Below are 27,187 nucleotides of genomic sequence, written 5' to 3' on the forward strand. Positions count from 1 at the left end.
AGCACAACAGAAAATTATTTGGGAAAAATCACTGCTTTTAGTTTCAATATTGCATACTGTGTATTTCAACTTCTCTCTATAGATGACTTTCCCTCTTATGGAAATATATAAAAGCCCATGAAAGACAGAGGAGCTTTAGGTTTTGATTAACAGTGTACATGATGTATCCAAAATGTCATATTTTGACAAAAGTGTTTATAATGTGAGGCAAATGTTTGCTTTAGGGATGTGTTTATGACATTTTGAATGTTGTGTGTAATTTTTGCTGGAGATTTGAGGCATTTGCCATTTTGGGTTTTGTGTGTAGAGGTTTGAAAATGTGTAAACAGTTTTAAACTGTAATTTATTGTGTACCCATTGTATGATATGACAAAACAGTTGACACAGACTACTTTTGAACACTAGAGGACGCCCCACAAACCTACAGTTTATCAACCGACATGTTCACATGTTGAACCTAATTTTGTTCATAAGCACTGAACCATTGAACCATTGCACATAACCATTGAACTTCACAAATTAGTATAAAGACCGTTTGAATGACCTTTTATTCTTGCCATTTGTATCACCTGACTGACTTGGACCTGCCCCTCTTTTACAGAAGTCTGAATTAACTAGTTTTGTTGAGAGACTGCCAGAAGGAAATGAATTGTTTTTTCAGGTTCTCTCCCAGCTCTGTTCCAAAGCTAACAAAGGTCTGCTGGAGGGTCTGTCCTGCCTCGGTCATCTGGCTTTTGAGCTTCTCCACCACGGGCACGGTGCTCTCCTTCAGGCCCTGCAGGTAGCGGTCCATCGTGCGCTTCATGTCGTCGGCCTCAGCCTCCAGCTGGGCCTGCAGCTCGGCCACACTCTTCTCCAGTCCGCCCCTCATCTCCTCGGCCGTCTCGAGCAGCATGCTCCTCACCGTCCCCGACTGGAGCGTCTCCCGGTGGGGTCTGGTGTCCCTCCTCATCTCCTCCATCTGCCGCTCCATCTCCAGCCTGATCTCCTCAGCGTAGAGCCCCAGATGGGTCTTCATGGCGTCCAGGTCCTTCTCCACACGGGCTTTCAGTTGCTCGGCCTCCTGGGATAGCTTGGCCAGCAAGTCCTGAGTCAGAGGAGTCACCTGGCTGTGCAGAGTCTCAATGTATTGATTGATTGCGTCAGCGGTATGAGACACCTTTGTGCTGGAGAGGGAGATGGAGAGAGAAAAAGAGAGAAATGAAAAAATCAATCTGTACCTCAGTGCCATGTTGTGATCAGAGTGTAAAATAAGTGTTCAAACGTGTATCAAAATTGATAGTTCTGGTCCTTGATTATGATTGGCTGAATCGCATTCGATGCCGTTGTAAAATGCAGCACAAACATATTGCGCTACCATAACTTGATACAAAAATTAAAGTAGCTGCATCTCAACGTTGCTTGGCAACCATTCAGATAGAGGAAATATATTTATCGGCAGAAGAATGATTATCTATGAATAGATTGTTACATTTCTCATGCTGTGCCTTTATTTTATGAAATCTTGCCAGATATACTGTATGTAGTAACCATTTTAGAAAAGCAATAAGCCACTCGAGTCTGTAGGTTACACTGATTTTAGAACAGCTAAGAGGGGTTTTAGGCGCGTCGTGCCAAACAACCGCCCTTAGCTGTTCCAAAATCATTGTAACCTATGACCTCTCGGGGCTTATTGCTTTTCTAAAACATCCGAGCTACTACTGGATAACCTGAACTCATCTTTTGTTTGTGGAATTAACAGATAGCTGTACATTGTAGACTGTAGATTGGCCAACAATTGATTAAAGCATTACTGAATTACTCATCTATGTCATTCAGTTTTTGAACAGCACAAATTCAACAGGGAGTAGGCCTACATCTTTGGGCACTTATTGCCTTCTATTTTGACTACCTTCAAAGAAGTTTATGGATATCTAATACCTTTAATTTGCTTACTTTATTACCTGCCATTACTACCCTACGTAAATAAAAAATTGTATGTAAGAGATTCCAAGAGCCATTTCATAGAAAGCTGGTCAGTGTCATTTGGACTTACTTGATCTCTTGCCCAAGGTCTATTTTTCCAAGATTCTCGAGAGTCGATTCATGGATATTCACTGACTTTCTGATGTAATCCAAGAAAATGTCTTTTCTGAGCTCAAGTTGGATCTTGAGAGGTTTCCTGTTCAGTGCGTCGCTTTCGCAGTGGCACCCTGAGAAGGCCAAAGAGCCGACACATTTAGTGAAACGCTCGGAAGAGAATGATCATGTATATGCAGTGGTAGGGAAGAGAGATGAAGACCGTTGTAGAGACATAAGTGTTTTCAACAGAGCTGTTGAGTTGAGTGCAGGATATAATACTAAAAACTCTAAAAAAAAATAAAAACTCAGTTTTGTGCTTGTGCTTACGCCGTAGGCTGCTATTCCAGATAACAACACAACCAGTTACTTTAGGAACATTTACTTTTGATGGTTGGTGGAGATGTAGCCTACAATGCAAACATTGGAATATCAACATAATACACAGGAACATGTGAAAGGATTGTTTCAATGTACGACTCTGAATCCCATCATCACAACGGTTTTTAATTCCCTATTCTAGCCCAATGAAGTTGGTGAATTTCACATTTACATTTATATTTTTAGCAAACAATGATGCAATTCTTACCCACAAACAGGGTTAAGGCCAGAATAACCAACTGTTTCATGGCTTCAGTCTGTAAAAAGGGATTAATAGTTAAGCAAACAGGACAATAAAACACATTTTGCACAAATACAAAAATGTGCATTTATACACTTACTCAGTGTGATGTCCAAGAACAGTCTCTGAAAAGTGCAACAAGGGAGGTTCTCTTTATAAGGAGCTTTTGTGGCAAACAAAGTCCAGAAGTCTCCTTGGAAGATAGGAAAGCTGCTCAGCTAGCTATACTACTACATCTGGTCAAATGTTCACTTTTGCGCAAGAGCAAAACTTTGCCATTTTTGATCAAGTCAGTTGGGAATGGGTCAGTGATATTGATCAGAGGAACTAATCAAAAAAGGACACATTTATTGTAACACCTTAAGAGTCTAAGACCTAATACACCAGAGCACTCCAAGGTGATGAGTATTGCATTCAGAGTATTCTTTCACGCTCACTCACTCACTTGGGGGTTACACATTTATGTGTGGGTCTGAGGGTCTGGAGCTAAAGGTCTCTATTTCAATAAACAACGATTTGTTTAATTTTCGGTACTGTATGCATGTAGGTACTGCTAACCTAAAATTCATTGACAACATTGTATTTTTTAAAGGGGTCAAATGTTTTTTTTTTTAATGTTAATTAACTAAACTGAAATAGGGTCTGCTAATTAATATGTTTGTGTGGGAACTCGAATTTTAAACATAAAAAAGCAAAAAAGTCCACTGTACTGTTAAATACTGCATTTGGTACATTTGGTACACATCTGTATTGAACTTAATGTCCTGTACCTAAACAATTCATTACGAATACGTGTACCTTTACACCCCTACAAGGCAACCTTTCATTATGAATACGTGTACCTTTACACCCCTTCTTCTGGAGAACTTCTGTTGTAATCAACAGGAGGCAAATTATCATGATCGTCCAATCAGAACACAGTGAGCAGGCTATGCGGTTGCCCAGCAGCATTGCTCAAAAAGTTCCCCCATGTAATTGGCTGTTTTTGGAGAAGATTTGGATGTTTGAGAGTGGACTTACATTTAGGTGCACAGACCTTTCGAGGGCCCTTTTAGTTGTGAAATGTACATCTGCCCATTCATAGTGTTTGCTGGGTTAGTTCTCTCTGTTTGTATTGTTGATATTTCTGTTGATCATTGCTTCGTCTATACTACTGAGTCAGCAAATTCCTGCGAGCAGAATTCCAACTTCCTGTGTTCACATTCTACTGCAAGGCATCATACATATAGACTATAGGTATCAATAAACATCAACATGTAGATAGATATATAGATAGATAGATACTTTATAGATCCCCAGGGGAAATTCAAGTGTCACTAAACACTGAAGGTTACCTCATAGTAAAAGTAAGGAACACATAAGCCATAACAAATGTATAGCCATTCATTCTATGGTCTTTGCAGAATAGTGGTCATTTCAAGTGGCCCTTACAGTAAAAAGGCAATGACTTTAAAGACATGTGAGAGTCACAGGCAGTAATGCAGTGGGGAACTAGCCTAGAAATCTAGACGCACCCTAGCGGCGGCAAATTAATTTGTATTTGCCGTTTTGCCGACCGGATACGGATATGGTCGTAGCGCTGGCCTATTGCATGCCTAGGCAGTTTGAAAGACAATTCTCTGCCCGCCCCTTGGATTAAGCGAGGTGAATGGTTCGATTCCAGACTATACATTTCAATGATATAGGATGGCCCGCCAGGCTAGTGGGGAACTGCAACAACTACAAAAAACAAACAAAAAACTTATTTTGAAGTAGATAGGTGGAAAAAATCTTACTCCAGCAGATTTCTGTTTCCCCAACACCAATTTCTAGTTAAATCTTGCACATCTAATATAAGCAGTGCCTGGAGCTTATTCCTAGTTAGTTCAGGACTTGATTTAAGATATTGCTATTAAATGATAAGCCATGATTTTGTGACATTAACAACTTTTGACTGCAATGTTTCACCACAGTCAGATTGCAGGGGATAGCATAACACCTTGTGTTGTCTGATGTGATGTGAGATAATAAATTAGTTTGATCAATGTTACTTATGAGAAAACAACATGAATATTAAATACAGTTTATTTACTTTAGCTCATGTTATGAAGAAATATGAACAATAAATACTCTGAATAAGTACCATTTATCACAGATGAATAAGGCATATAAATATTTTGCACACTTTTTTGCCATATACATTCATTCAATAATATCTTGTCTTTTCTTATCCACTGACAGTGGTCAGTTCTGGGAGACTGTTCCTACTGGCGGTTCTTGGTGAAGGATTCCCACAGAGTGCTGAGCTGGCTCTTCAGGTCCTGCGCTAAGGGATCCAGCTTCCCCTTCAGCTCCTCTGCGTAGGGAGCCACATTCTGCTGGAGCTCCTGGCTCTTCTGAACCAGCTGCATTTGGATGCTGTGGGACAGGGGAGTGACGCTCTTCTGGAAGTCTTGCAGGTGCTGGTCCACCCTTTTCTTCAGCTCATCAGTATGGGGGCCCAACTGGGACTGCAACTCGGCCAGGCTCTTCTCCAGGCTCCCCCTCAGCTCCTCAGTCTTCTGCTGCAGGGTGGCCTTCAGGGCCTCAGAGTCCAGGGCCTCAGCGTAGGGGGTGACATCCCTCTTCAGGTCCTCCACCTGCTGATGGAGGTCCAACTTCAGTTCCTCAGTGTAGGGCTCCAGATGGGTCTTCATGGCGCTCAGGTCCTTCTCCACATGGGCTCTCAGCTGCTCGGCCTCATGGGATAGCTTGGCCAGCAGGTCCTGAGTCAGAGGTGTCACCTGACCGCCAACAGCTGTAGTGTACTGGTCAACAGCACCAGCACTTTTTGCAATTCTGGCACTGCAGAGAGAGGGGAGAATATTTCAATGTATGTTGCAAGAAAAAGATAAAATAAAAAATGAAATAATCTAGATCACACAGCATTTAAAACATACTGTAAACTAGATCCGCTCAGATCTGTACATCCGTTCCGCGAAAAGAAATCACACTTCAATTTGTCTCCATATTTTACTCCATCCCCCACTCTTGAAACTTTTGTGTATGCTTATTTGGCATGCCTGAGCGTGTGTGTGCGGCTGCACAGAAAGTAGCCTACTGGTGCTGAAAAGGTGAATAGATTGTAGAATAGCCAAAGAAGATGTAGCATTGTTATAAAACCTTTAAAATTCACAAAATTCAACAATCACAAGTAGGGCAGTTCATCACAGTTCATCCATTGCAACTGGATTGATGAAAGGTCACTTACACCTGTAGGCTACATTGTATATGGGAAAAGCAAAAGGTATCAGCATAATTTTATTTATTTATTTATAAACAAAAACATCTCTGTCAGTTCCATGCCGTTTTCAACAGCTATCAAAAACAAAGGTCATTTTTGGATGGATGGATTTTTTGTGAATGTTTCTTCTTCTACATAAGATTTTAGTCATCTTTAGTTCATGTGATACTTTATTGTAAATGCACAAATTAAGTAACAGTAGTCTGAAACGTTATTGTTAATGCACAAATTAAGCAACAGTAGTCTGAAACGAAATGCTGTTTTACATCTAACCAGTGGTGCAAATAACTGACATGTCCAAATGGGCCTTGATGAAATGCGTCGCTAGACTGTTCATACACATTTTAACGGGCCAAAGTTGAAGAGCTGTTGTCCGTTATTGTTCGTGCAAATATAGGCTGATTCATGTTCCCTTGCATTGTGTAACTGAGGTCCATGGCTAGTCTGGCTTTCACCAGACCAAGCTCAATCTTTTAAGAAATCAAAAAATAAATAGCGGGCAGATCAGGCTGGGTTCACCCAGCCTAGTCCATAGGCACCCGATATTGTTTAATTTTCCGATTGAGATATTCACGCTCTGGCTATTCTAAATGCAAAAATGAATCAGGGAGTTATGACAAAACTGTAACTAACAAACTAGATCCTAATAGAAAGCTGATAGCTTCCCTAAGCTACAGGTAGGATTATAAGGTAGGCCTATTTACAACATAAATTGTCAATAGGCTATGCTGGCGACACAAATAAAATCTTCTTGGGAAACCAATGGCTCACGCCTTACAGTATCAAGCGGACTTAAACTGCCATGTCGTGGCGAAAAGTTGTAATAAAATTCACGCAGTCAAGGAAAGCGCGAATGAAGTAGCCACTTCTAAATGGGACCCACTACACAGTAGCTTAAGGCGTGTTGCTAAAGCAGCCATAATGAAATTAAGGTGTCATTGTTTGGATACTTCACACACACGTGCTTTTTAATTTCACAGACTACAACTACCAAGCAGGAATCAAAGCACATCGATTCCCCTCTCACACCCTTAAAACGCACTTAAAACAAAATAAACAGGCGTCTCAGTCTCAAGCATGTAGCCATAGGCAAAACTGTAGCCTATCAGACCGGTGTAACGTTGGTAAATCTTCCATTGCACAGAATGATTTTTGTAGCACGTGCAACAAATGACAGTCGAAAGATACAAACAGTGCTGCTATCAATTTGCTTGGTATAACCGCATTTATAGTTTTCTACAAATGCAATCAATCAAATTGGCCTCCATCACTCACTCAACCAACGCTAACGGTAACATTACCTGGTCCTTATTGATATTATAAGATTAACGTACCTGCAGTAAACACCAGATTTACTCAGATTTATTTCGGCTTCAAGAAGAAATGGGAATTACATTTCATGTGAACATCGTCCTATCCTTATTAGACGTTCTCTGCATAAACTACAGTCCTTGTAGGAAGCGTCCATTGTTTTTCCAACCTACTTTTAACTTCCAACAAAATTACGTCTCACTGCAACGATGCGCCATCTAGTGGACAAACGACTACTTATCGCCAATACTGGAAATGCAGCCATGCTGATGATGAATATTTATTTTGGCTTTCTTTTAATCCTACTGAATTTGTAATTATGTATCGGCCGTTCTAATACCTATAGTATGTGGGTGCCTGTGTGTGTGTGTGCATGTGTATATGTGTGCACCGCCATCTACAGGCCAATGAGTGTACAGTCACTAAATGTACACATAACCTAATTTTTTTAGACCCCCCCATGGATGAAATTCTACGAAACTTGGCATACCCCCAGAGAATGCCAGGTCAATCATAAACATAAAATTTGGTGCAGTTCTGAACATCTTAACTGAAGATAGGGGCGATTAAAGCAGAATAATATTGCATTTTCATTTTTTACCGGGGGGGTGCAAATCACAAATGAGTGATTATGGGCCTTGATGTGGGCCCTTGAGACCAACATACCATAAAAGATTCTTCATCCTCAGTGCCACGGTTCAGGTAGTTATTTAGGAAAAACTGCTATTTTTGCGGTTCGGGGGGCCCAGCACGGGGGGGGACGAAACGAATTTTTCCGTAAAAGTCTAGTGGGGCTACATACCCACCAAATTTCATGTGCCTCGGTGGTTCGGTGTCCCGGGTATCGTTGACCAAAAATTCAGGAAGTAGATGATGGGGGGGAAAAAAACAACTTTGACAATCCCTATATGACCGCTTCGCTAGCGGCGGTCATAATAAGGTATTGTATTTAAAGTGTAATAATAATAACGCCAATAATTAACATTGCTTTGGACGAAAGCGTCTGTCAATTACCATAACCAAAACCATAATCGTGAAGTAGATGTTAATAATGATAACTGCAGAGCTCTGAGATCAGATGCAAAATGTCATATTTCACCTTTAATTTGATCTCTCACCTGAATTCCTGGCCTAGTTCAGACTGCCGGATCTTCTGCAAGACTTCCTCAGTGGTGAATGTCATCTTGAGAACATACTCCCAGAATGCATCTTTTACCTTGTCCATGGTGGGCAGTGGCTGGTCTTGCTGCATGAGGTTGGCATGGCAACCTAGAGGAGAATGTAGCAGTTATGAGTGAAGTGGTTTAAAAAGTAACAATTTGGAGAAAGATTTCACGGGTTAACAGGTTTAGATGTAAAAAGACTGTCATGTCTTTAAAGAATCTACCCAAATGTGTTTTTTTTATTGTTGTTATTGTTTTTTGGCTACTGGTTTGGACTTTAATGATTCCTCCCCCTTACCTGTGAAAACAGCAAGTGCAAGAACCAGAAAGACCTTCATGACTCTTGTTTCACGTCTAACAACAACAAAAAAACAAGAAACATCTATTCATTAATGAACTAATATGTATACCACAATTGATTAGAATAAGGACATTAAATAGAAAAGGAAAGTACATGTAGATCATCTATACTATACCTTGTCAGTCTGCTTGACTCTTTGCCTCTGTTGGAATTTATGAGCGTCTGTCTGGACTGAAATTCAGGGTTGTGTATATATATGATAAGCTGATCATCATGCCGTGATGAGGAAGACAAAGTCCAGTGCAGAGTTGCTCTGCTGTCATTACCTTAGCTGGCATAGCACGCTTGAGTGCCCTGCTGTCATTACCTTAGCTGGCATAGCACGCCCAAGTGCTGTCATTACCTTAGCTGGCATAGCACGCCCAAGTGCTGTCATTACCTTAGCTGGCATAGCACGGCCAAATGCCCTGCTGTCATTACCTTAGCTGGCATAGCACGCTTGAGTGCCCTGTTGTCATTACCTTAGCTGGCATAGCACGCCCAAGTGCTGTCATTACCTTAGCTGGCATAGCACGCCCAAGTGCTGTCATTACCTTAGCTGGCATAGCACGCCCGAGTGCTGTCATTACCTTAGCTGGCATAGCACGCCCAAGTGCTGTAATTACCTTAGCTGGCATAGCACGCTTGAGTGCCCTGTTGTCATTACCTTAGCTGGCATAGCACGCCCAAGTGCTGTCATTACCTTAGCTGGCATAGCACGCCCGAGTGCTGTCATTACCTTAGCTGGCATAGCACGCCCGAGTGCCCTGCTGTCATTACCTTAGCTGGCATAGCACGCCCGAGTGCTGTCATTACCTTAGCTGGCATAGCACGCCCGAGTGCCCTCTGAATCACCCAGAGAGAACCTCAGTTTACTACACTTACATTTACGTTCATTCATTTGGCAGACACTTCTATCCAGAGCATCTTACAGCAATAGAAAAACATTTAGGCTACCGAGCTAGCTACAGCAATGGAATACACTCTAGTACCTCTGAATGTGGAATCATTACCATCATGTAGGGTCAGAAAATACACTGTTATGGTGATTATTTGCAAAAGATTTGTTAGCTGAAACAGCACAACTATAGACTGTTAGTTGTAACAACACAACTATAGACTGTGGGAAATGTAGCCCAAGTCCTGCGGGCCCATAGCAGAGTATTACACTAGAGCAACACAAGATGTTGAAGTTGCCTGACTTGAGATAAACCCGTGAGGACTGTGTTTATTATGCATGTGCGCTGCAGGGATAATCTGCCGGAGATGCAACATCACTACAGTGGATGGCACTCCTACCCTGAACCATGGACTGGACAGTGGCCTTCAATGTGTGCTCTACATCCTGCTGTGTGTTACATGCCAAGTGACCACTCTCCATGGACTTTTTTGTTTTTAATTAATTATTAATTTGTTTGTTATGTGTACTGTGTGTCATCTGTGTTTTTTTTCACAGTGGCTCAAAATCCGTCCATGACTGCAACCGTGTATTAACCCCAGTGTCCAAGGGAATTAAATTAAAGCAGTCAACTGTTGCTGCAGATAAGGTTTTCTTTCTAGTTCACCTGAATCCACAGTGATGTGACTAGGCTTTGACGGGATGATCTGACCTTGGACTTGAAGGACCTTAGCAAAAATTTGCATTTGGATGTGATGCAGAGAGACAGATGTATCTGTCTGTCCAGAGTGGTGCAGACCAGTTAATCAGTTAAACATCCAGTGGTAGGAGGACCAGATTTTATTTCAGTGATTTTAGGGGACTAATGCTCATCCTTTTCTTGGGTTCATCCTTTAACCCTATCAGCTAGAGATGGGCTGCTTTCCATCATTTCTATGCCCTCGGGTAGTCCGACACATATACCTGATGAAATGCATCTCAATTCTAAGGCTTTATCAGGCCAAAGCACAACATCACATCATCCCATATTCAGTCAATAGCAAACAGCTCATCACAGCCAAAGTGGCCAATATGTTGAGTGATTCACACATACACAACGTGTCACATTTACATGTCCACGTCAATGCACAGGTATTTTTATGACTGGTATTTGATAACTGCATTGGGTGATTATGCGCATATGCTGGATGCATAGCAAAGTACAGCATATAAGCCACATACGCTGAACTTAATATACCTTTCCTTATCAGCTGCTCTTTCACCTACTGTGTGAGACAGCATTGCTCACATAAAGAATCCATAGAGATTATCTGTTTGATGACCTGGGCAGGAATGTCTATGTGACCCCCCTCTAGTCTACTGTATATCCGTCATTTTCAGTGAATGAAATGCCCGTATGAGTGTGGACTTTTGTGTTAGTGATAAGCAAACTGCGTAGATAATGCAAACAAATTAGTGTGCTGCTCCTAACAGACTCAGCGATAGAATCATATGCTGTTTGTTTTAGCATGAATAACCGATAGCAAAACTCAGTCCACTGTTTCCTGAAAGTTAAGTTAGACTGCAAAACTTTGGCTCTCAGGAATAAAAAAAAAGCTAAAGGTTTATAATCACATCACTGCAAAAAAAGACCCAATGAAAGATCATTCTTACATTTCACATAATTTCAAACCTGTGTTCACCATGAGATTATTGTTGAGGGCTACAATGCTAATATGGACAGATAATCCCTGAAATATATCACAATGTATAACACACAAGCAGTGTATTTGTTCTTTAAGCATGATGGATGGATGGCGTAGAAATATTCTCTCATATTACATACAGTACATAGGTGTATATTACATTTACATTCATTCATTTAGCAGACACTTTTGTTCAAAGCGACTTACATACATTAGGCCTATGTCAATTACTTTACAAGGGCCATTGTCCCTGAAGCGACTCGCGGTTACAGTAAATGCCTTTCTCAAGGGCACAACAGCGGAAGCCGGGTATCGAACCCACAATTTTTCAGGCTACTGCGTCAAAGATCCTTGATTACTTCCGCTTCAACCCTCTCCAACTGCATGCTAGCGCAGCTCCTTATAGCCACTACGCTACCACAGCCTGGCCCATATAGGCTATGCGAAGCTCTACTAATGGCATTCCTTACATTTTTGCCTTTTACTTCAGATCATAACACTGTTGTCAATGGGCTGCTAATCTGGTTTTTGAAGGTCACTGTCCCCTGAATATTCTCTGACACCTTTGTCTCCAGAGTGCCAACATGCCTGTGATGTGGAATGTGTGACTAGACAGATCGTTAAAGAAGGGGACTGTGCTTTGATAACTCAGCAGTGTCACCACACGCATTGACAGAAGGGCATCCAACCGTGGACTTTGCAGCCTACATCATAGTACTCTGATATGCATATATACTGCGTTAGTATCAGCTACTGGGCACTCACTCCAGCTCACTCTGAGAAAGAACCTAAACAAGCTCACTGTTACAGGTAAGGGACCAGATGTGCTGTTATATTAGCCTAATCAACAATATTTGTTTCATTTCAGCACGCTATTTTGCTGTGTATGATGTAATCATCTGCCATTGTTTTACTAACAGAACATATCATTTGGTACCATTTTAGAAGCTAAGGAGGAATCATGAAGGCTTTCCTGATTGTTGCATTTGCTGTTGTTTCTGGTAAGGTAGATTTTCTCTCAAAGGTTTTTTAAACATAAAATAACACCAACTGATATGTGTTTTCGTGAGCTTAAAATGAGATAATGAATCTATTGCTTATTGGACAAAAGCATATCCATAACCATAATCATATTGTTCTACAGGTTGCCATGCCAACCTTATGTGGCAGGACCAACCCATGCCCAATATGGACATGGTGAAAAATGCATTCTGGGATTATGTTGCCAAGGCGACACTCACTACTGAGGAAGCCTTGCAGAAGATCAGGCAGTCTGAACTGGGCCAAGAAGTAAAGTGAGTGACACCTGTCATGTCTTTTATCTCTTAGTTTGTTTTAAATACATTGCACTTTTAGCTGTGTACTTCATTTGTCTTTTAAACCAACACTATGCAGTTCAAATGCAAGTTCACAATCACATCCACTTAATCCAAATGAGTTTCAGCAAAAGTATGTTGTTTTCAAGAGCTACTTTAAACGTTGTGTCTTTCTCTCTGCAGTGCCAGAATTGCTGAAAGTGCTGGTGCTGTTGACCAATACACTGTAGCTATTAGCAGTCAGGTGACACCTCTGACTCAGGACCTGCTGGTGAAGCTATCCCATGAGGCCGAGCAGCTGAAGGCCCGCGTGGAGAAGGACCTGAGCGCCATGAAGACCCATCTGGAGCCCTACACTGAGGAGCTGAGGTTGGACCTCCATCAGCAGGTGGAGGACCTGAAGAGGGATGTCACCCCCTACGCTGAGGCCCTGGACTCTGAGGCCCTGAAGGCCACCCTGCAGCAGAAGACTGAGGAGCTGAGGGGGAGCCTGGAGAAGAGCCTGGCTGAGTTGCAGTCCCAGTTGGGCCCCCGTACTGATGAGCTGAAGAAAAGGGTGGACCAGCACCTGCAGGACTTCCAGAAGAGCGTCGCTCCCCTGGCCCACAGCATCCAAATGCAGCTGGTTCAGAAGAGCCAGGAGCTCCAGCAGAATGTGGCTCCCTACGCAGAGGAGCTGAAGGGGAAGCTGGATCCCTTAGCGCAGGACCTGAAGAGCCAGCTCAGCACTCTGTGGGAATCCTTCACCAAGAACCGCCAGTAAGAACAGTCTCCCAGATCTGACCATTGTCAATGAACAGTTAATTTATTCTAAAAGAGATTCACTGGCTCAAATTTGACCAACTATAGCCTACCTATTAGATGTCTTTATTGCTTGTCCACTCAAACTTGGAATGGAATGGAATAAAATGTTTTCTCACTGTGGAAGTCAGTGATTTGGATAATGAGAATTCAAGACATAATTAAATGGGTGTATGTGCTATAAACAGGAAAATATTTATGTGCATTATCCATTTGTGATACATGGCACTCACTAAGAGTATTTCTTTTTCATATTGTTGTTTGATGTAAACTAAATTAAATAAACAATATTTATATCATACCCTACTTTTGTTTTCTCATACTTGCTTAATAGTCTAGAATCTATAGAGCAAGGTGATATGTCTATAGAACAAGGACATTTCCCCAATGATCTCAAGATTGCCAGAGTGATTCCACTTTACAAGAAAGGGAGTAAACTAGACCATGGAAACTATAGACCTGTTTCTATTCTGTGTAGTCTGTCAAAGAAAATTGAAAGGATAATTTTTGAACAGATTAAGTATCTAGTATCACACAATCTATGAATTCCAGTCTGGCTTTCGTAAATCACATTCCACTGACACCTGTTTACTGTATCTAACCGACTACATCAGGAGGGAAGTAAAGAAAGGTCATTTTTGTGGTATGGTCATGCTAGACCTACAGAAGGCCTTTGATACCATTGACCATGGCAAATTAAAAGCCATTGGTTTTAATGACTTAGCAGTCAGATGGTGAAAGTAATTGTGGTGAATAATTACTTAATATTAATCTTAGACTGGCAAACTTCAGGAAAAACTCAGGAATCAGGTTTATTCTGTTATAATCAGAGAGGGTACAAAAAATGGTCTATGGTCTATGTAGCCTAGGCCTGTAGGGCCTGTAGCCAACCTCTCCCTCTCTTCAGTTCTCCATCCTTCTAGTCTTAGTCTGACAAACATTGCAAGTGCCCCCCCCCCAAGGGACCACAATGGAAATAAGCCCCAGGGCTTTATTGTGTTATCCTGACTTTGTTTTGTTTTTTTAATGTAGGGTGTAAAGCTGTATCATATCTTATAACGATCTCATAACGAAACAATAGTGCCTTAGTTCTTTACAGTAGTCATCTCTATCACAGGTACACCCCCTCCTCCACACACACACACTCACACACACCATTACACCATACTTCCCAAACACACACACACACCATACCCAAACACCACCCTCCACCCCTCCACCCCATACACACACACCATTTCATCATGACATGAGTTCATAGTCTCTCATTCATGACCTCATGCATGAACAACACATCAACTAAAGCATTATATACGATGGGTACATCATTATAATTTATGGTTTATTAACATCATCATGTTTGTGGCTCCTCAACTAAAGTGTTAACAATGGCTTGTGTTTAGAGAACTGCACAAGGTGTGCTCAAATCAGAATTTGAGTAGTGATGACCACATTTTTGGCAGAAAAATAAATGATTCTTAATAAATCATAAATCATAATGATGTGCCCACTATACTTAATGCTTTAGTTGATGTGTTGTTCATGTATGAGGTCACAAATGACAGAATATGAACCCATGTACATTTCTGATGATTCATGAGATATTAAGGAATTAGTAATACATAAATCATGAATTAATTAATGCATGAATTCATGATAATTCATGTACCCTTACCGTAAAGTGTTACCGAATATTCCATCAGAATTCATCCTCAGACCCTTTCAACAATAAAAACAATGCTTGAACATTCTATTTGGTTCCCAATCTACTTCCTCTGCATTAAGATAACATATGGAATGTTAAAACGGAAGCCTTGTGGGGCCAACTATGATGCTGATAATGGAACTCTCTTGAAAGGGTCTATTGCTCTATGACAACATAACCCACTCTCTGTTGCAAATGCTAAATCAACACCTACTCCTCATGATGATAATCAATTTATTTATTTTTTTGCTGAAGGCATTTGTCAAAGCATTTTGTTATCGAAAGTCGGACGCATTGTTCTTCTGTTTCTTACAATTTTTTCTCGATCGTTTTGATGCTTGTGTCAACTCTGACATCACATTCTCAAAACAGTTAGCACCCATGTCTGAACAAAAGCACTCTGGTCACAATGATTTGACCCTGTCGTCAAATCGCTGTGTGATTTCAATCAATCATTACACACTGGACAACAAAATGCAAAATCTAGTTCTCAAAATGCGCATTTTTGCTATGTCTGTTCCATTTCTTTTTCATTTTTCTGGTATCAGAAAAAACTAGGGCTGTCAAAATAACTGATTCATTTTGATTAATTAATTTGAGAAAAAATAACTGATTAAAAAAATAACTGATTAAAAAATAACGGAGGCGAACTGAGCTAGCATGCTAGTTGCACGTGTAAATCCTCACACCCCTGCTTATAATGCTTCTAACCGCTGAGTTGGAAGCCTGGGCTTTTAGCTCAGTGGTTAGAGCGTTCCACTCCCATGCCGGTGTGTGTTGAGGTGGCGGGTTTGAGGGCCGTGAGCGGCAGACGAATTACGACCTCTGTTACAGTGGAGCATTTAGAGAGGTGAGTGTAATGGAGGCGAACTGAGCTAGCATGCTAGTTGCATGTGTAAATCCTCACACCCCTAAGAATGCTTCTAACCACTGAGTTGGAAGCCTGTGCTTTTAGCTCAGTGGTTGGAGCGTTCGACTCCCATGCCAGTGTGTTTTGAGGTGGCGGGTTCGAGGGCCGTGAGCGGCTGACGAATTACGACCTCTTTTACATATATATATATATATATATTACATATATAAAAATGCATATCATTTAAACTGTCGGAACTGTAAAGATATAAAACAGGTCAGTAATAATACACTTTTAAATAATAAAATAAAGCAAATTCTAAATAAAGCAATTATAACACATCATACAGGTGTCCATGATTCTTGCTCCACCTTAAATAATTTTCCCATCTCCTTCTATTTAGTGACAAGGTCTCAGAGAGTGCGAATGCCATCGATCGATATTTCACTGACTTTGGGGAGAAGGCAGGCCCTGTGTTTCATGACCTTGGTCGTAAAGTCGAACGCGAGGGTGGCCGTTTCGCGTCCCAGGTGGAGAGGTACGTAGAGAAGAAGGTCCAAGGACTGGGCACCCAGGCTGAAACCTTTGCTACAGACGTGCAGAAACATGTTAACTTTTAAACATGCCACTTTTGAGGACATCCAGAAGAAAGCAATAGTGCTTGTCCAGGACTACCATGGGCAGCTCACGCAGAGCGCTGAGACAATACGGAAGAAGTCCGAGTCATTCATTGAGTTGGTTGCACAGTCCATGCAGACCCAGGTCTCTGGACTCTGCATTCTGGGAGTCTCTGTTGAAAGGGAATTAAATGATCTCTCTTTTCCAGTCCACTGAAAGTTATCATACATCTCCTGAAATACTAAATAAAAATAAAATAAAATAAGATAAATAAATGGAAGCATAGACTAGCTACAGCATTAATAAAAAAAAATGTTTTTTTTTATATATATTTTTATTGTACTGATTCTTAATTCCATGGTAAACATCCTGCAGCCAAAGGTAAATAGTCTGGTCTCTCTTACAACATTTTACTTTCTCTGTTGTTCAGACAATTTGGACCTGAAACCAATTGACTATGATCTCCAACCTGTTTGCTGACTGGGCCTGTTTGTAGAATTGTTAATGTAGGAAAAGAGACAACCTGTATTTTGTCATTTGTGTGGTGGAGTTGATTCATTTAGTTATGTAGGCTACAACTAATAGGAAAACAGGAAAACTCATCCAGTATCAAGCCTGGCTGATGAGAACAAATATTCCTTAAAGCTCTCTATGCAAAGGCTTGCTCATTAAATAGATATTTACACAGAATTGAGTTTGAGTTTGAGTCTTGTCATTGGGCCTACTCCGTAACACTACATCAATGTATGTATTTTTTAAGTATTTCTATGCTGCTTGGATTTCTCAATTACTGAATGGGTTACTGAATGTTAAGAGTTGAGCAATAAACTTTATTCCCTCAAATGATGCAAACAAAGGGTAACACTCCATAATAAGGTGCCATAATAAATAGCAAACTAGTAATTACCTAACCCTTTGTTAATATTTGTTAATTGATACTAACATATCTATTTGGCACAAGTTAATAGTTTTTCATCATTAATTAAATATTAGTTGTTTGCATAAAATCTGTATGTTAATGTTTTAGCAAATCTATGAACTAATATTGTATTAATATGTGTTAATAGTTAACTAAATGTCTTTTTGGCCCTAATTAACAGTTATTTCTTACATCATTTAAATGTTAAATGTTTATTTGCAAATTATATGTTAATAGAAAAGTTAATGACTTATTATTATTTAACTAATTGTTATTAAACTGTGCTTTTGCCTATCCCAATATGAACCACTCTCCATAGGACCCTTACAAGATAGATACTTTATTGATCCCCAAGGGGAAATTCAAGAAAAAAACTTTCCTGCACACTAAGCTAAACTACACTTTCCATGCACACTAAGCTAAACTACACTGAATGCATGGAAAGTTGCTAGCGGAGTGTGTATGAACTTGTGGTCATAATGAAAACATTAATAAACGTTCTCTAAGTTGCTAGAATTGCACCCAAATCTTAACAATACATGTAAAGTAACATAATACAGGTGGTATATAAAAGTTTTCAACTTAAACAACATTTTACAGTTACAAAATTAAAACAAAGTGCAAAGCATACCACTTCTGACCGGCTATGGCAACAATACAAGGACAAAACGCAGCAGAGCTGCAGTATAGGGTTTCTCCAAAGGGGGGGTCCAAAACACCAATCTCAATAAAGCTGATTAATTATTGCGAAAATCACATACAAACACTAAACTACATTTCTAACTCTGTTACACCCCCCTCCCCTGAATTTCACCAAATTCAAGCAGCAACCAAATAGTTCTTCCAAAGGCAAAGAGTACACTATTTTCAAAGACTAGACAGAGAGTCACCAATTACAGGACAGCAAACCACAAAGGTATTCAATAAGGATGAAGTGGAAGAAGAGGAGTGCAAACTCTCACACAACCAACCACTGGCAGTAGGGTGCCTTATACACCCCACAAGACCATAAAGCCATAAACCATAAATTCCATACGTAAATTCTCCACAAAGCTAATCAGAAAAGCTAGATAAATAATAATATGTCATTAACTTTTATATTAGCATATAGTTTGTAAATGTAACCAGAGCCCGTCTACGGAGAGCCTCCCCACTCCCTATTAATCCCATACAAACCGAATTTGGCTGCAGTTCACCAGAGTTCACCTAGATGGCGATCGTGGGCGAGTCCAAAATACATGGGGTCCTATGGAGCTACATGGCTACATTTATTGTTTTCATCTATTTAACAACTGAAACCCTCAGATTTTTTTATTTTATTTTTCGCAAAATGGATATGGATTATCAATCAAAAGTGAAATAATCCGGGACTCATGTCCTTTCGTTTTCTTACAGGTTGGGTCGGTGTTGCCCATAACACGCTAGCATTGATGCTATGCTATGCTATGATCATGCTAATGAATGACGTCACTGACACGTTTGAAAGGCTTTTTAGAACAATTAAGTGTCTTTAAAAAATATAATACTCAACCAAGTGTATTGTCTTTGCCTCCCCTTTCGAATACAATATTCAAATTACTTGAAAAAAATTTATATCCCGAGAAAAGTGGATTTTGAGGGGTACAGCTCCATAGACCTCCATTTTATTTATTTTCTTATTTCATCACACGTCAAAACACACACACACACACACACACACACATATCTGACTTTCTCCAACTTTTGCACACTTTTTATTTATTATTTTTGATTTCTCCTCCATCTACCCATGTCCTTGATTGCCTAGCCTTTCTGCCCCCCCACCCCCCACCCCACCCCCATCCCCAACACACACACTTACATCATCACTGTCATCACTTCACATACATACAGCACACTGCTTGCTACAGTAAGCCTCCTCTACATACTTGCTGCACACTGCCCCCCCCCCCCCCCCCCACACACATACACAGCACATTGTCTTCAGGATCTTCTCCAACACACATCCTCTACATACTTACAGCACACTGCCCCCACCTACCCACACACAGACACACACTACACACACACACACACAGTCACTGCTCCACTCCCCTCCCGCCCACACACACATCTTCACTGTCATCACTCACATACATTACATACAGTACTGCTTGCAATAGTAAGTCCCTGCCCCCCCCCCCCCCCCCCCCCCCCCCCTACATACACAGCACATTATTTCATCAGGAAGCTTCTCCAACACACATCCCCAACATACTTACAGCACACTGCCCCCCCCCCCCCCAATACACAGCACATTGTCTCATGAGGAAGCTTCTCCAACACACATATTGCACACTGCCCTCTCCCCACATACACAGCACACTATCCCATCTCCCCTGTCATCCCCCCAACACACACACCAAGACCCCTGGCAGTTGGGTTAGCCCCTTGAGCCGTGGATCTGCCCAAGGTTTCTTCCTTGGTAAGGGAGTTTTTCCTTGCCCCTGTTGCTCTTGGGTGCTCCTTGTTGGTGCCCCCCACCCAATCCCAATCCTCCCCCACCTTTTTTTATGCAGCCCTTGCCACTTAATCTACTAAACCCCTCTTCTACTGCACTTTTTACCCCCCCCCCCATTAATGCACAAATAGGCTGACACCAGACATAATTTCACTGCATTTCTTACTTCCAGTAACTATATGCATGTGACAATAAACTTCCTTGTATCCTTGTATCCTTGTATTCATTCTGGACTCGCCCGCGAGCGCCCCTAGATGCAGTACCACACCGGAAGAGTTCCGAGAGTGAAGGTTCTCCCCTTATTAGACATTCTCTGATGTAACGGATGCCAGCTAGCTTAGCTGTGCTTGTGGAACGTTGGTAAACCTCACTCCCCGACGCCTCAAGAGTGCTGCTGGCATGCGAGCCAGTAGCCTGGGCTATTGGCTCAATTGTTAGCGCGCTCGCCTCCCGATCCGAGGTGCTGCTGTTCGCGGAGTTCGAGTCCGGGCGTGTGCAGGGCTGAATCGCGCAGGTTCAACACAACGCAGGTTACATACAGTAAATAAACATTTAACATTAAAATGATGTAAGAAATAACTGTTAATTAGTGCCAAAAATATATGTAGTTAACAGTGGTGGAGGAAGTACTGAACCTCAGTACTTAAGTAAAAGTACAAATACACAGAGAAATATTTACTTTAGTAAAAGTAAAAGTACCACAATGACAACCCTACTTAAGTAAAAGTAAAAAGTACCTGCTTTTAAATGTACTTTAAGTATTAAAAGTAAAAGTATTTGCATAATGGTTTATTCTCTTAATATCTATATTCTAAAAGGAAAAATCAGTATGGGCTGTGCCATTTTAATTAAGCTAGTTTTAGGTTATACTCGACTAGATAGTTTTAAGTTAATGCAATTGTGCTTACCATCTGTGGCCCAGTTTACATTATGACCTACAATTCTAGAGACTGTAATTCTGGTTATCTACTAGAGTGATCTGCTGAGTAATATCATTCAGCAAAACACGAGAGCCTGAAATTTAAAGTTGCTGAGAAAGGTGTCTTTATGATTAAGTTCAGTTTCACTTGCGCAGACGCATAGACATTGAATGAGCGTTCACGTTACTACCCCCCAATTGTAGGCTATGCATCTTTATTTAATCACACACAATTAAGGAATATTTCCTAATCTGGAAAATGTTACGTTTTTTCCGGCCACCGGTTCATTAACAGTCTACCATTAATTTGTGCCGCAAATGATCAGACGTGTGACAGAAGCATGGGCATAGCCTGTAACTTCGCTTATCCGCGGATAGCAATCTCATTGGAGAGGAGGCCCTAACGCTGCAGATAACAGACAGAGAAAGGCACAGAACACAGTTGCATGTACAGTGTAGCCATGGGTCTGGTGAATATAGCCTACCAAATGCAGATGGCTACAAGCTCACGCTTTGTCTGGTCTAGACTAGAAGCTTATGTTTCTAAGAATGCCCGTAGCGCTCCAGAATCTTTGGTAGCAACCCCCCGGTAAAACAAACGTGTTTGTCAGAGAGAAAAAAAATAACTGATCATAAAATGTATCGTAAAAAGGAACGATGGTGTTGTAGAAATGTAGCGGAGTAAAAGTACAGATAGTTGCTGTAAAATGTAACGAAGTAAAAGTCAAAAGTATGCACTATAAATTTTACTTAAGTAAAGTACAAATACGTGGACAATTTACTTAAGTACAGTAACGAAGTATTTGTACTTCGTTACATTCCACCACTGGTAGTTAACTATTAACATATATTAATACAATATTATAGATTTGCTAAAACATTAACATACAGATTTTATGCAAACAATTAATATTTAATTAATGATGAAAAAACTATTAACTTGTGCCAAATAGATATTTTAGTAACAATTAACAAATATTAACAAAGGGTTAGGTAATTACTAGTTTGCTATTTATTATGGCACCTTATTATGGAGTGTTCCCAACATGGTTCATCTTGTCTGAGCATGTCCTGAAATACAGAGGCAAAACCAGCAGACTTCCTGGAGGTTGTTACATTTGGAATAGGGTAAGGACAAATGGGCTGTTTTAATTGATGCTAAACAAAGAGACTCACTGTTTTGTAAACCAGGTTTGTCTTGACGTTCTTGCTTCTTTGGCACTGTTATTCATGATGATGACAGTTGAATATTATATATAACATATAAACAGTTATCAACAGTTCAATACACCAGTTAGACATGTAGAGAGTTGTGTGCCACACATATTGTTATAATTTAAGAAAGATTGCACACCTTGCTTAATGTGGATCCACTGACAGTTCTCACTATGCCCAGTCACTGTGGCGTTGTCATTTGGAACTAGAATAGTTATGACGTCACCATTTGGAACTAGAATTCTAGTTGACGTGAGGGAAGCTGTAACACAGTGGCCATCAGTATCCTGTGCAATGAATGGGCCCAGTGCAGGTTCCAGTTTGGCCTGAGGTCATTTCCTGAACCTACTCACCATCTTCTTGGCTACCCTGTCAAACAAAGGCTAAAAGGCCCCAATATACTGTATATATTTTAAAAACATTTACATTTTAGTTCAAAAGACTTCACTGTGGCCTCTGTTTTAACATGAACAGCAAATGATCATTCCTGATAATTCCTATCATTCCTGATTTGGAGGAGAATGTTTTGTATTGGATGCCAGCATGTAAAATACAGAGGGAATAATATTTAGATGAGATTTGATGATGTGTCACAGGTCACAGTAGCTCACATGTACTGAAATTATGAAGTTTACCCTGTTGAATCTTTTAGTTATACTTATTTAATTGTCATATAGGCTTCCCATATTAAAACAAATGCATTGTTCTCTCTATTTTAATTCAAGGAGATGATGTAAAAACCCTCTTTCTTAGCAGCCCTTAAAAAACAAGCCATCATAGGCCTAATGGTGTTTGGCTCCAGGGTAAGGTGGTGATTTAGCAGCAGCCAAACCCAAATTAGCAGTGAGGCCTCCAAACTAAGTATAGGAGTACAGTGTGTGTGAGAAACAAATAGTTGTAAAAAAACAGGTATAAAAAATAATCTTTTGCCAATTCATTATTTATAATCTCACAATGAAAACAAAGAGGGAAAATCCACCCTTGGAGGAAACCAAATTTATTTTGAGAAAAATGAAAATCTATACAGTCTATGGTTAAAACGGAAGCCTTGTGGGGCCAACTATGATGCTGATAATGGAACTCTCTTGAAATGGTCTATACAAACTAGGTACTTTGTTGAAAATGCCTACAGTTAAAACAATGATTAAAAGGTTCTAATCAACTGGAAATGTGATAAACATGCTTGGACAAAGACCCATGGTTATCTGGATGATGGTAAGCCTGTCCAGTCATTTAATTACAAATGTAAACACCAGGAGTTACTGAATGGTGCAGTGACTTTGACTGGAAATGTGATCTATTGTCAGATGAAATTAAAAACTGTGCTCTTTGGCAAGAAACACTTTAGGTGTTTTAGGTGTAAAACGAAGAATGACTATACGGAAATGAACCCCATGCCTAGTAAAAATTTTGGTGGAGGGGCAAAAGTGGTTTACTGAACACAAAATCAAGCTTTGGCCATCACCATCTCACTCCCCTGATCTAAAGTTTTCTTGAATTTCCCCTGGGGATCAATAAAGTCTCTATCTATCTATCTATCTATCTATCTAGAAAAACAGTGGGGTGAGTCAAAGAGGAGAATGCACAAGTGTGGACCCTATGAATCTGTTCGATTTGGGAAGATTTTATAAAGACAAATGGTCTTAAATCCCTTGCTTTGTATTATCCAACTTTATGGGGTGTAATAAGATAATATTAAAAGCTGTTTTATTGACAAAGGGAGGGTTAAGAACGTATTACAAGCAGGGGTGCCAATAGTTGTGAGCAATGTGTTTCTCTTTTTTTTTTTCAAAATAAATCTGCTTCCCTTCAAGGTTGGATTTCTTTCAACTTTAGCAGAGGTGCCAATCATTATAAAGGGTACTGTATGTTTGAGAGAAAGTATAGTAGTGTGTGTGTGTGTGTGTGTGTGTGTGAGTTGTGTGTGTGAGAGTATAGTAGGCTAGTGTGTGTGAGAGTGTATTGTTGTGTGCGTGAGAGTATATTTAACAAGGAAGTTCTTACACATCTGCTTCTCTGGGGACAAAGGCCCTTGTAATATAATTATCATTTAAGTTGCTCTGGATAAATACATCTGTTAAATGAATAAATATAAATGTTTATGTTAGAATGAAGCCTGCAAATGTAGTCACAGCATACAGCCCTTTAGATGAGTTCAGGGGGATCTGACTTCAATAATCTCAGAAGTTTATTTTTTGATTGATTTTTTTTTTTTATTTGATTGAACATAAAAGTATTTAGTTGTTTATTATGTGCACATCATTCAGTTAACCGCTGAGTCCTCTTTTGTGACTTTGTTTTTGACCAAAATGGAGTCAGTTTAACAGACAACGTTTTGATCTAAAAAATCTCCAGTTGTACAGGAGAGGGACTATAGCCATGGGAGTTTGCATAGAGAGGGTGTGACTTAAATTGGTACCTACAAATCACCACCAGACCAGAACGTTGCAATCATTGCAAACTCCCATATCCTCCAGAAGCATACACCATATAGGGAAGGAACCTCAGATCTGCACTGTCATAAAATTCTATTTTACCATTTGTGTAGTCTGTTCATTTATTTACATCTCTGTCTCTTAATCTGTAACCAACCATGAAGCCCACATTGGTATTGCTCTTTGTGATACTAATAGGTGGTAAGTATCTTTATTTGTTTATATTCTTCCAGTTACTGTATACTATAACTATATAAGATACAGTATTTGTACCTTTAGCCTATATTCTTGCTTAATGAATTACATTTTCAGTGTAGTAGCCTAATGGCCTTTTAAGACAGGAGATTTCATCTGTGCAAAAGACTAATCAGAAATCAGACCCTAAATAATTAAAATGTAATCCTACCCAAACTTAGCATGTTATTGCTGTTCAGTTTTACATCCAGACCATTTTGTCTATCCTGGCTAGTTTACATAGAACCTGTGTCAGAACATTCCAACTGTTCTTCCTGAAATTACTGCTTTGCCGATTCTACAAATCTACACTCCGACAATCATTTAGGATTTTATTTTCTTAAAGATGTTTGCAAAGGTGCTTATGTGTGGAACGGTAGAGACTGGGAATGGGTGGACGGTGGAGAAGAGATTCGGCCTGATGACCTCCTGACTCGAATCAGACAGACTGCACTGGGCAAGGATATCAGGTAAGCCACGCACATATACCATAGACACAGCTAAGTTTCATTCCCATTTCATAAGGGTTGATACTCATACAATTTGGGTCTAGATAATCCACTGGCCTATTGTATGTAAATACACATAACTAAAACCCAAGTAGACTGACATTTTATAACACATGTATTAAAGGTACAGTGCACAATACTGGTTCTCGTCATATTCAGCAAATTCCTCCACAAAGTCGCTTAGATGTCCGTTCAAGTATTTGTGATAAAAAATAAATGGTAACACGTCATGTAACAAATCCTAACTTGTTATGACAAAAACCGAATGTAACTTAATAACAGAAGCGTTAAGTCATAAACTTTTATGACACGTTCATGACAGTGTCATGTTACTCTTATGTCGATACTGTCAAGTAAAGTGTAACTAAATAAATAAACTAGATGTACCGCAGAACGGTACAAAATATGACCGCCGTCCAGTCCTGCACAGTCTCTCCGCAAAAATAAATCACACATGTCAATTTGTCTCCACTGATGATAAATTATGTATGAACAAGAAATTAGTAATGATGAACAAACCATTAACTAATAAGTAACAAAGGCTTAATAAATGATGAATTGTGTGTTGTTATAAAGTGTTACCGCCATTTGCAATAGAAAAGGCCTTCATGTCCACAGAGTAGTTGGCTATTGAGCTAAAATATCAACAACCCTTCACCATTGACTTCATCTTTAACGTGACAAGTATATACAGTGTGTCATGTGTTGATCTATGAGGAAATCTCTGAATGTCTGTTGGTCCGCTCTTCACAGATCTCTCAAACTGTTCATCCGACTGTTCATCTGTCACTCAGATGTGCAGTGAAACAAGTGAAGTCACATCCTGCATCAGGTGTGTCGAAGCGTTTTAGAAGTAGGCTATTTTGACATAACAAATGTAGTAGGCTAATCTAACTGCCTGTATCAAACATTCTTTAGAACACAGCTGATCAACCGTCTGCTTTCACTTTTGAATGAAGTTCCAAGCACAAACTCCGTTGCCATTGACAGCGGTCATTCTTGTTTTCAGAGGTCCTTTCCCAAGAAATAATGACCGCTAGAACTTTCGGAAATCCCATTCAAGTCAATGGAGCATTCTACTTGCATTGTGAAGAGCCGTATAATAAAGTAGGCTAATCTAACTGTCTGTATCTGAAACCTATTTCCACCCGTGCCCTACTTTCACCCTTTTGCGTGTAGGCCTGTCCTTTGATAATTCATTTCTGTACAAACCAAAACGGTGGATTCCTAAAGAAACACAAGCACCCATCTCATAAGGGTATGTAAATTATCTCTGTACCAGTCTTTTCACTGTCCTATCCTATAAAGCACACACACACACACACACACACACACACACACACACACACACACACACACACACACACACACACACACACACACACACACACACACACAAGCACCCCCTCTCCCCCAAGACATAGCAAAGTTTTTAGCTCCATTTTAAATCTGCCTACTTTTCAATCTCTTTCTATTTAGTGACAAGGTCTTGGGGAAAGTGGATACCATCAGTCAATATATTCAAGATGTGGGAACCAAGGCAGAGTCCATGTTCCATGAGCTGAGTCGTAAAGTTGAACAGGACGCCGAGCGTTTCCGGTCCCAGGTGGAAAGCCATTTGCTGAAGAGGATGGATGAGACTCTTCAGGTGATCCAGACGAACCCGGCCGATGCCGCCCAGAACATCCCTGAGCAGCTCACGCAGGGCGCGGGGGCCATACGCAACGAAACTGAGTCGTTCATCGAGTCGCTCGGACTAAACATGCAGACCCAGCTTGCAGCATTTTGGGAGTCACTGACAAAAGGGAATTAATTGCACGTTCTATTTCAATCATATTAAAGTGCCAT

The 27,187-nt window shown here is 40.3% G+C and overlaps 3 protein-coding genes across 3 annotated transcripts; 1 reads left to right on the forward strand and 2 right to left on the reverse strand.

Moving 5' to 3' along the window:
• Positions 1 to 530: 530 nt before the first annotated feature.
• Positions 531 to 2,807, reverse strand: LOC121695624 (apolipoprotein A-IV-like). The gene is made up of 4 exons (XM_042076640.1): positions 2,781 to 2,807; positions 2,648 to 2,696; positions 2,036 to 2,192; positions 531 to 1,166 (listed from the first exon to the last, which is right to left on the reverse strand). The coding sequence occupies exons 2-4, from the start codon at positions 2,685 to 2,687 to the stop codon at positions 611 to 613; spliced, it is 753 nt and encodes a 250-aa protein (XP_041932574.1). The 5' UTR covers positions 2,688 to 2,696; positions 2,781 to 2,807; the 3' UTR covers positions 531 to 610.
• Positions 2,808 to 4,845: 2,038 nt separating this feature from the next.
• On the reverse strand, positions 4,846 to 8,954 carry LOC121695771 (apolipoprotein A-IV-like). The gene is made up of 4 exons (XM_042076886.1): positions 8,893 to 8,954; positions 8,715 to 8,770; positions 8,372 to 8,522; positions 4,846 to 5,503 (listed from the first exon to the last, which is right to left on the reverse strand). The coding sequence occupies exons 2-4, from the start codon at positions 8,752 to 8,754 to the stop codon at positions 4,924 to 4,926; spliced, it is 771 nt and encodes a 256-aa protein (XP_041932820.1). The 5' UTR covers positions 8,755 to 8,770; positions 8,893 to 8,954; the 3' UTR covers positions 4,846 to 4,923.
• A 3,059-nt stretch (positions 8,955 to 12,013) lies between these two features.
• Positions 12,014 to 13,757, forward strand: LOC121695704 (apolipoprotein A-IV-like). The gene is made up of 4 exons (XM_042076771.1): positions 12,014 to 12,149; positions 12,285 to 12,340; positions 12,484 to 12,634; positions 12,839 to 13,757. The coding sequence occupies exons 2-4, from the start codon at positions 12,301 to 12,303 to the stop codon at positions 13,416 to 13,418; spliced, it is 771 nt and encodes a 256-aa protein (XP_041932705.1). The 5' UTR covers positions 12,014 to 12,149; positions 12,285 to 12,300; the 3' UTR covers positions 13,419 to 13,757.
• The last annotated feature ends 13,430 nt before the right edge of the window (positions 13,758 to 27,187 follow it).

Source organism: Alosa sapidissima, chromosome 21 (assembly GCF_018492685.1).
Source record: "Alosa sapidissima isolate fAloSap1 chromosome 21, fAloSap1.pri, whole genome shotgun sequence".
NCBI lineage: Eukaryota > Metazoa > Chordata > Actinopteri > Clupeiformes > Clupeidae > Alosa > Alosa sapidissima.

Bases quoted from the DNA above. Each gene is read 5' to 3' on its own strand.
- LOC121695624 (XM_042076640.1), bottom strand. From the start codon at position 2,687: ATGAAACAGTTGGTTATTCTGGCCTTAACCCTGTTTGTGG. The intron at 2,193-2,647 runs GTAAGAATTGCA...TGGCCTTCTCAG, and splicing joins GGCCTTAACCCTGTTTGTGG to GGTGCCACTGCGAAAGCGAC. The intron at 1,167-2,035 runs GTAAGTCCAAAT...CTCCCTCTCCAG, and splicing joins GACCTTGGGCAAGAGATCAA to CACAAAGGTGTCTCATACCG.
- LOC121695771 (XM_042076886.1), bottom strand. From the start codon at position 8,754: ATGAAGGTCTTTCTGGTTCTTGCACTTGCTGTTTTCACAG. The intron at 8,523-8,714 runs GTAAGGGGGAGG...ATTCTCCTCTAG, and splicing joins TGCACTTGCTGTTTTCACAG to GTTGCCATGCCAACCTCATG. The intron at 5,504-8,371 runs GTGAGAGATCAA...CTCTCTCTGCAG, and splicing joins GAACTAGGCCAGGAATTCAG to TGCCAGAATTGCAAAAAGTG.
- LOC121695704 (XM_042076771.1), top strand. From the start codon at position 12,301: ATGAAGGCTTTCCTGATTGTTGCATTTGCTGTTGTTTCTG. The intron at 12,341-12,483 runs GTAAGGTAGATT...ATTGTTCTACAG, and splicing joins TGCATTTGCTGTTGTTTCTG to GTTGCCATGCCAACCTTATG. The intron at 12,635-12,838 runs GTGAGTGACACC...TTCTCTCTGCAG, and splicing joins GAACTGGGCCAAGAAGTAAA to TGCCAGAATTGCTGAAAGTG.